General features: G+C 46.2%; 1 protein-coding gene across 1 annotated transcript in view; it reads right to left on the reverse strand.

Moving 5' to 3' along the window:
• Positions 1-10,075, reverse strand: part of LOC106810666 (fatty acid synthase-like) — a 36,899-nt gene that overhangs the window by 18,526 nt on the left and 8,298 nt on the right. The window contains exons 7-17 of the mRNA XM_014814098.1: positions 9,427-9,549; positions 8,985-9,215; positions 8,448-8,673; positions 8,046-8,256; positions 7,231-7,461; positions 6,706-6,895; positions 1,624-1,853; positions 1,111-1,227; positions 728-915; positions 315-467; positions 3-43 (exon numbers count right to left, since the gene is read on the reverse strand). Of these exons, the coding sequence (XP_014669584.1) occupies positions 3-43; positions 315-467; positions 728-915; positions 1,111-1,227; positions 1,624-1,853; positions 6,706-6,895; positions 7,231-7,461; positions 8,046-8,256; positions 8,448-8,673; positions 8,985-9,215; positions 9,427-9,549 (1,941 nt within the window). The remainder of the gene's footprint in view (positions 1-2; positions 44-314; positions 468-727; positions 916-1,110; positions 1,228-1,623; positions 1,854-6,705; positions 6,896-7,230; positions 7,462-8,045; positions 8,257-8,447; positions 8,674-8,984; positions 9,216-9,426; positions 9,550-10,075) is intronic.

Below are 10,075 nucleotides of genomic sequence, written 5' to 3' on the forward strand. Positions count from 1 at the left end.
CGAGAGGTCAATCTCAAACTTACATTCGCCCATGCCGTTGGTGCTGGAATGAGATTGGAATTGGATAAGAGATTTAGCACGCCATGCCTAGAGGTAACGGGATCTGTTATCATGCTCACTAACTATGGTACATATAGGTCATCAAACAATCAGAAAGGTCACCTGATGTACCACAAATGTCACAACACATACACCAAAGGTCACGAGACATGACACATCTGTGAGACCTGCCCAATCATACACATGTCACCCACATCGACCACCACGTCGACATCGTCACGAAGTCTTATCACAGTCGCGGTGGCGATACTCACATGATGAACTCGTCCTGTGTGGGCACGGCCCACGTCTGTGAGTGATCCCACGATATGAGAGGACCCAGCATCGCTGTTCCCTGCGACACGGGGAAGTGCGGTGCCGATGGCTGCAGCTTGCATGGCGCCGGGTTGACTCCACTCACGTAACACCTGTTCATACAAAGCAGCACATCACTCAAAACAGGAAAGATCCGATACGTGATGCTGCAGTTCTGGCTTCCTACTTCAGCATGCTGAGTAACCACACGCAACTTCCTTAATGAATACTGACGGTAAGTGTGTGCTCATTTTATATCAGTATACTACATGTATTATATATCATATAATATTTTAACAATAATTGTGTGCTCTTTTTATATCAGTATACTACATGTACTATATAACATATATTTCAAATGAAAGAATCTTACTTTCCGATGCTGGCCAGGAAGAACTTGATGTTGTCTTCCTCCCTGCGATTCTGCAGACCAATGATCGTCGTCCCATCGTTAAGGGACCGTCTCAATATGGCCTGCAGTAAGCAGTGGGAGGCAACCTCAATCACGATCGCGTTGTCCGGCACATGAGTCAGTCCCTCCTGAAACAGTACTGGGCTCACCTGCAATAGTAAACGAGATTGTAGCCGTGATCGATGTACCGCCCTCGCGATGAATAAATCAGTGGGGAAGGATGCATCCGAGCGATAGAAATGTACTGCACAAGGAATCATTATACACATGAAATGCTGTGAGTATTGCATAGACTTGAAGTAGAGTATACGCATGGGTGACAACACCCGCACGCATGCACCTACTAGGTTGTTGACGTGGTAGTCAGCAGACGACAGCTGAGCCAGGGCTGAATCCCACCTGCTCTCTGGAATAGATGTACTGATCCACTTTGCAGTCCTTCGCTTGGGATGTTTGATCACCTATACGGTAAGCATGGCACGTGTCACAGCGAGATATGCAGCTCACGACACAAAAGGCAGCACATACGAGGCATCCTCAATATCAGACATCGCACGCACAAGAAGAAATATTCTTACATGATACCTAACCTGTACAGATTTCTGTTTAGCACACTTAGTTAAACACCCTATATAAGTCATTTTGTTTAATCAATTAGATAATATGCCATTAACATCAATTTTTAAAATAAGATAAAGAATGTTCATTTGAGAACAAAATTGAAAATAATCATTTAAGCTGAATATTGACAACCGATTCAATTTACAATAGAACATTAATAACAAACGCTGAGTAAAAGCAGACGTTAAACGTGCTAGACTCATGACTTTGGAGGAAACCGTGGTATGTCTTCGTACATTAACGAGTGCAGCCTTGAGCTTAGGAGCGATCTGCGCCATCTGGTGAGAGTGGAAGGCAACGCCTGAGCTCGCCACCTCTCTCACGAACACGTCGTCGGCTCGCAGCTCAGCCATGAAGACGTCAACACTCGCAGCCGGTCCTGAGATGGTGACACTGTCGCGAGAGTTGTGACACGCGGCGACAACGTCAGCCGGACAGCGACGCCTCGTCTCCTCCCACGTCAAGCCTACACACACGCACGTGAACACGTATATATACAACACTGACCGACCCGCACGCACACCTGAACCCACTGAGACTGACCGATCGACTGACGCAACACGTCGTCACGTACCGTCGAGCGATGCCGCGACGATAGCCTGGAACTCGCCGCTGTAGTCGTAGCCGCGCATGCGCAGCTCCTTGTACACGTCATCGGCACATAGCGGCAGCGGCTCGCCGTGACCTTTCAACTTCAGCGGCTCGGGTATGTCGAGACTCGCGTGAGCCGTGATGCGCCCCCTGGCGACGAGCGTCTCGCCTTCCGTCACCTGAAAGTCGCCCGTCGCCTGCATGATGTTGACAGCTAGCGTCACCTTGCCTGGTGGGAGAGAGAGAAAGAGCGGCGGGTTAGATGGAAGGCGGTGATGTCCGTCACCTTGTGAAGAGGGTATTCCGCACCATTACCATGTGATTATTGGAAGGGCAATGTAGTTATGTCTTGATTTTGATAGAAATTCAAAGCATTACAATCCAGCATCTTGCTAGCAGATTTAGTCTCTATAACTGCCAAAGATGCAGGTCAATTGAACTACTCTGTCCAATTAATAATGCAATGGTTACTGCATCATAATATACAATTAACGCCACCTCTTTGAGTTGTTAGTTGTACACAAAACGGAACTTATAGGCCGTCCGTGTGTATTAAGGGCATGAAACCTTGTACCAACACCTAGGTCATACACGTAGGCACATCCAACCTAAATTTTAACAAAGCTCAGATATAATATCAGAAAACCTGTTGTGATTCCTGTTCTATATGACATGGATACAGCGGCACACATGTATGCATGCCCACACCCACACGCACGCACGCACGCACGCACACGCACACACGCACACACACACACAATCACATGCACACACACACGGTCACGGGCACCCACAGATGCACGCACACACCCACACCGTATCACATAGTAACCACAAACTAAAAAGAGATAGCCGCACTCCCCTAAACTCACGACTGACAATTTGATGCGCCACCTACCGTCGGCGTGTATCACTGTCGCCCTCTGGATGTCGATGTCATTGAACTCCACGGCCATGCTCTCGTACGACTGTCGCCGCATCTTGGCGAGCGCGCGCCACACCAGCACCAAGTAACCGGTCGCCGGAAACAACACTCTGCCATCGATTGCGTGACCCAGCAAGTAGAGATCAGGTGAGGTCGCCGAGAGGTCAATCTCAAACTTACATTCGCCCATGCCGTTGGTGCTGGAATGAGATTAGAATTTGGAGATTAGAGATTAGAATTGGATAAGAGATTTAGCACGCCATGCCTAGAGGTAACGGGATCTGTCATCATGCTCACTAACTATGGTACATATAGGTCATCAAACAATCAGAAAGGTCACCTGATGTACCACAAATGTCACAACACATACACCAAAGGTCACGAGACATGACACATCTGTGAGACCTGCCCAATCATACACATGTCACCCACATCGACCACCACGTCGACATCGTCACGAAGTCTTATCACAGTCGCGGTGGCGATACTCACATGATGAACTCGTCCTGTGTGGGCACGGCCCACGTCTGTGAGTGATCCCACGATATGAGAGGACCCAGCATCGCTGTTCCCTGCAACACGGGGAAGTGCGGTGCCGATGGCTGCAGCTTGCATGGCGCCGGGTTGACTCCACTCACGTAACACCTGTTCATACAAAGCAGCACATCACTCAAAACAGGAAAGATCCGATACGTGATGCTGCAGTTCTGGCTTCCTACTTCAGCATGCTGAGTAACCACACGCAACTTCCTTAATGAATACTGACGGTAAGTGTGTGCTCATTTTATATCAGTATACTACATGTATTATATATCATATAATATTTTAACAATAATTGTGTGCTCTTTTTATATCAGTATACTACATGTACTATATAACATATATTTCAAATGAAAGAATCTTACTTTCCGATGCTGGCCAGGAAGAACTTGATGTTGTCTTCCTCCCTGCGATTCTGCAGACCAATGATCGTCGTCCCATCGTTAAGGGACCGTCTCAATATGGCCTGCAGTAAGCAGGTGCGAGGCACACCTCAATCACGATCGCGGTTTGTCCGGCACAGTTGCGTCCAGTCGCCTCCTGAACAGTACTGGGTCACTGCATAGTAAACGAGATTGTAAGCCGTGATCGAGTGGACCGCCCGTGGGCGGATGAAGTAAGATCAGGCGGCGGTAAGGATGCCATCCGAAGCATAGAAACTTGTACTGCCGCGCAAAGGATCTATTAGTATACACTTAAATTGCTGCACTGAGTATTGCATAGGACTTGAAGTAGAATATACGCATGTTGGGGTGACCAACACCCGCACGCATGAGCACTACTAGGTTGTTGACTGGTGGGTAGTCAGCAGACGAGGCAGCTGGGGCCAGGGCTTGTATCCCACTCATGCTCTCGTGGAAGTCGCATGTACTATCCACTTTTGCATCAGTCCGGTTCGCTTGGGTGTTTGATCACCGTATACGCGTAAGCTATGGGCAGTGTCATCAGCGAGATTGCAGCTCACGACACCAAAAGGCAGCATCATGACGAGGCATGATCCTGCAATTATCAGACATCGCGCGCCACACTAGAAGAAAGTATTCTTTACATGGTACCTAACCTGTACAGATTCCTGTGTGTAGTCCACCACTTTAGTTAACACCCTATATAAGTCATTTTTGTTTGAATAGAAGTTTAATCAATTAGATAATTATGCCATTAACATCAAAATTTTAAAATAAATAACAGAATGTTCATTTGAGAACAAAATTGAAAATACTGGATTCAAATTTACAATAGAACATTAATAACAAAACGCTGAGTAAAGCAGACGTTAAACGCTGCTAGGACTCATGACTTTGGAGGAAACCGTGGTATTGTCTTTCGTACATTATAACGGAGTGCCTAGCCTTGAGCTTGAGGAGCGATCTGCGGCCATCTGGTGAGGAGGATACAAGGCGACGGCCTGAGCTTGCCAACCTCTCTCACGAACCCGTCGTCGGCGTCGCAGCTCGCAGCCGATGAAGACGTCAACACTCGCAAGCCGCGGTCCTGCAGATGGGTGACACTGTCGCCGAGAGTTTGTGGACACGCCGGCGGGACAGACGTCAGCCGGACAGCGACGCCTCGTCTCCTCCCACGTCAAGCCTACACACACGCACGTGAACACGTATATATGTATATATATAATATATATAATATATATATGTATATATATAATATATATATGTATATATATAATATATATATGTATATATATAATATATATATATACATATTCTATATAGGGTATTACGTTTCGCAATGTGTGCCTCTGTCTCTGTTGTGTTTGCCATGCATTTTAGTGATTATTATAGTAGGTGTGTGCACCCTCATTTATAAGAAAGAGATGAGTGATTGAGAGAAGCAGGGACTTACTCCAATGGTAACTAACTACATTTAACCATATACCGCAATATATGACAGTTAGACAGAAAAAACTCACTACCACTCAATAAGGCTTCTTCAAGTAAACAAGGAAGATACAGTAATTTTGTCGTTTAAAACAGAAAACGGTTCCATAAACTAGGAAAAGGGCAGTGGTGAGACTGCGCAAGCTACATTATATCCCCGTGTTGCTCCCACAGATGTTAAAGATATACGAAGTTGGGTCGCGCTAGGGTCAATTAGGCGGCCAATGTTATAGAGTGGAGGGAAGTATGATGAACGGTCAAGCGTAAATAAGGTTGCAGTGACCTGGTTTTTGTACGAGCACACATCCTTTCTGCACAAGATGTGTTTAAGTATTACCAGTTTTGGTCGCGCTAGGTCATTAGGGGCCGAGTTTATAGAGTGGCAAGGGAAATATGAGTTTCAAGGTCAGGTTAAAGGTCAAAATGAAGGGTCGCCTAGTGACCTTGATTTTGGTACGCGACACAACATTCTCTCCGAGATGTGTAAGTATACCAGTTTGGTAGCGCGCTAGGTCAATTACGGCGGCCGAGTTATAGAGGTCATAGAACAATATCAGATCAAGGTCAAATAAAAAGGTCGTACGTGACCTCTGGTGTGGTAGTGCTTATGCGTCAATTAGGGGCGGGAGTTAGAGAGTGGAAGGGAAGATGATGAATCAAGTCAAATAAAGGGTCGCCGAGTGACCTGCGGTTTTTGGTAGCGCTTGCTCACCTTCGGCTCCCCAAGATGGTGTAGCAGTTATACCAGAGGTTTGGTAACTAGTCAAATTAGGGGCGAGTCTAGAGGAGCGGGAAGGGAAATATGATCAAGGTCAACGTAAAGCGTGTCAAATAAAAAGGTCGCAAGAGTGACTGGATTTTGCGTACGCTGCTCACCTTCCCCAAGATGTGTAAGCATAACCAAGTTTGGTAGGCCTAGGTAAAATTAGGGGCCGAGTAGAGAGCAGAAGGGAAATATAATCAAGGTCAAGGTAAAGGTCAAATAAAGGTCGCAGTGACCTGGTTTTGGTACGCGACAGACCTTCTCCCCAAGATGTGTAAGTATACCAAAGGGCCGAGTTATAGAGGGAAAGGGAAATATAATCAAGGTCAAGGTAAAGGTCAAATAAAGGTCGCAGTGACCTGGTTTTGGTACTCTGCACACCTTCTCCCCAAGATGTGTAAGTATACCAAGTTTGGTCATACTAGGTCAATTAGGGGTGGAGTTATAGAGCGGAAGGGAAATTCTCTGCAGCGGACCGAGCGGCGGCGGCGGCTGGGGAGACATGAAACCATAGTATCCCCGCTGACTTCGTCGCGGGGGATACAATAATAAGGTGGAGCAGAAATACAGTATAACTATATATTCGGAGGATTAACATGTTAATTACCGATGGCAGCCATCTTGCCAGCCGGTAGCTTGGCCTCGCTCACGCACTTTCCTCTCCAGTAAGCACAGAGTACAGTCTGTTCTGCAGTCAGGCATCCGTCTGCATAGGCGCAGGCCAACTCACCGACCGAGTGACCGACGAAACCATCGCCATAGATGCCGAGCGAGCGTAAAACATCAATCAGCGCCACCTGTGTTCAAAGACGAGTTTTTAACTCGAAATCCCAACTTTTCAGAAAACGTTTTATCGACTTCATGGGCATTAGCACAAACTGCTATCACACAGAACGTAAACTGAACATATTATACTGACGACTGAATTATTCATTAATACATTATTTGCAAACATATTTCATTTACATTGCCGCTTAATTGCCTGGAGGATGGTTTTCAGAGTTTCCTCATTCTCTTTAAACTTGCAGTAGCTGCACTGTGACTGATTTTTCTCAGGGATTATAACTCTTTAACTCAATGTCATATTGTCAGCGTTATCGTCAGCATGTCGTACGCGGTCACGCACGCTCACCTGTACGGCGGCTATTGCGGCGAAGGCAACAGGTGTGCTCTCCAGCATCTTCTCCTCGCCTGACGCTATGATGTCACAGAGGTCGACCCCGTGACCCATGAGCGTGTCAGCTAGCCGCAGCATTGTCTGCTTGAAGGCGGGCACGCGCATCATGTCGCGCGCCATGCCCGGCCACTGCACGCCCATGCCAGAGCAGACAAACCAAATGGGACGAGCCTCACTGCTGACACGCTGCATGACAAGAGACATAATTATCATACAGGCGTCAACACACACGCAATTGTCACAACGTGCGTCAATGTACAGACAAGTGTCACAATATGTGTCAGTGCACCCGCAGGTGTCACACATATATCAGCAAGAGACAAATGCCACAAATGCATGTGACAATTATCAAACGTGCGTCAATGCAGAGACAAGTGTCACAACACGTGTCAATGTATTGACAAGTGTCAGACGCACATTGAGAGACAAGTGTCACATGCATGTCAGCAAGATACAAAAGTCATCCATGCATCAATGAGACAAGTGTCACACAAGTGGAGACAAGTGTCGCACACGAGTCAACACAGATGAATATAGGCACAGAACAACAATCATACCTAAATGTAAAATGTAAACTTAATCTGGAATGAAAGGGTTCAAAACTTAAAATGTCACTGCACATGGTAGATGAGAAGTTTGAGGAATCACACATAACTATAATTGTTAATTTGTTATATACTGAACATCATGCACCAACCTTTACCCATGTACTTCTAAACTGGCATCCATTGATAACGATGACTAAAACTCAGATATGGAGTGAAGCGTACCTGCACATCGGCGCTTTGCTTGCTAGTGTTAAGCACCGTGAAACCCCTGTACGGATGCAGACTGGTGGGACTGGCATATATAAGATCCAGCAATGCGAGAAACTCTGCGTCATGCGAGTTTTCCTCGGCTGCTCTCAGCATGCCTTCAACGCCCTCTGGTGTCCTTCCTGCTACCTTGACTAGCCGCGCCTCATCGGTCATCATTTGTGGTCTAAAACATGATGCGTACACACTAGCCATAGAACAAAAACAACGCATCATGTGCGTACGTGAATGCCCACTCACGCACGTACATTGTATAATAACTATATCAGAAAATATCTTTTAGTGATGAGACAACAACTGTGTTGAATGGTTGACATGTAGATAATTATATATATGTATATATTTTTAAGTACTTACCTCGCATTGTTTGGACCCTTCAGAATCACATGGACATTGGCACCACCAAACCCGAATGAATTAATGCCAATAAAGCTGCCCCTGGGAAGTGGCATAGAGCTAGTCACAACTTGGAGCTTTCCATTAATCAGGCCGGGAATGTCTGGATTTGGCTCATTGTAATGCAGGTTTCCAGGAACAGCTCCCTCCTCCATTGCTAGTATTACCTTTGCCATTGCAGCAAGACCTTTTAACAAAACAGTTACACAATGTATACGACTTGCTCTAAACACTGGTATCATCTTTTCTTGCTAACTACATGCTTAATCACTATAACTTAAACGATAGTCAGCCTCTCAGATATTGAATGACTGTAACAATAACATTATAGTAAGCTATGGAGCAAAAGCTCTCACCAGCAAAGTTGTCCCAAAACGCCCCTTTGCAATATATACCTGATCATTATAGAAACCATTCTGTAGTCTCCTCATCATTATCGCGTATACCATTAGCATATCTATACTAGATGTATAGTCGTATACATGTTCATGTGTATACCTGAAGCAGGCTCGGCGTGCCCCATGTTGGACTTCACCGAGCCAATCGGCAGCGCTCCCTGGCGAGCCTTGCAGAAGACGTCGGTGACAGCGTTGAGCTCCTGTGGATCGCCGACCTTAGTGCCGGTGCCGTGAGCTTCTACGTATGCAACCTTCGCAGGGTCAACCCCCGCCTCACCATAGACTTCCTGCAGCAGCTGCTTCTGCATCGCGCCGGCCGGGAACGTAACGCCTGGCGTGGCGAGATGCATGTGAGACGGTGGTTAGTGTGTTCGTAGAATAGAATAAATTCATCTATGAGTTTAGATGAGATATCAATCGCGATATCGGAAGATGCTTCAAATGCCTTAACATACGGTAATGCTATCCTCAACCCCATATAAAGCACATCTACACGATGAGAACGTGTGCATGTTTTAACACGTTAAAAGACGTATACACACCTTGTTCCTTAAACCCGTCTGTGTTAGCCTTGGAATGAACAATAGTTAGATAGATCCTCCTCGCTGAAGCTCTCTTCTGTAACAGAACTACTACAGCGCCCTCTGCCCTGCAGTAGCCATTGCCTGAAATGGTCCAAATTGCACCAAGTTTATTCAATTAAACAAACTAAATTCACACACCATAACTTGCCACGTTTTAAATCGCTACATCAACAGCACCATCAACAGCTACATCAACAGCACCATCAACAGCTACATCAACAGCACCATCAACAGCTACATCAACAGCACCATCAACAGCTACATCAACAGCACCATCAACAGCTACATCAACAGCACCATCAACAGCACCATCAACAGCTACATCAACAGCTACATCAACAGCACCATCAACAGCTACATCAACAGCACCATCAACAGCACCATCAACAGCACCATCAACAGCACCATCAACATCACCATCAACAGCACCATCAACAGCTACAATCAACAGCTACATCAACAGCTACATCAACAGCACCATCAACAGCACCATCAACAGCACCATCAACATCACCATCAACAGCACCATCAACAGCTACATCAACAGCACCATCAACAGCACCATCAACAGCACCATCAACATCACCATCAACAGCACCATCAACAG

The sequence above is a fragment of the Priapulus caudatus genome, unplaced genomic scaffold, assembly GCF_000485595.1.
Source record: "Priapulus caudatus unplaced genomic scaffold, Priapulus_caudatus-5.0.1 Scaffold461, whole genome shotgun sequence".
NCBI lineage: Eukaryota > Metazoa > Priapulida > Priapulimorpha > Priapulimorphida > Priapulidae > Priapulus > Priapulus caudatus.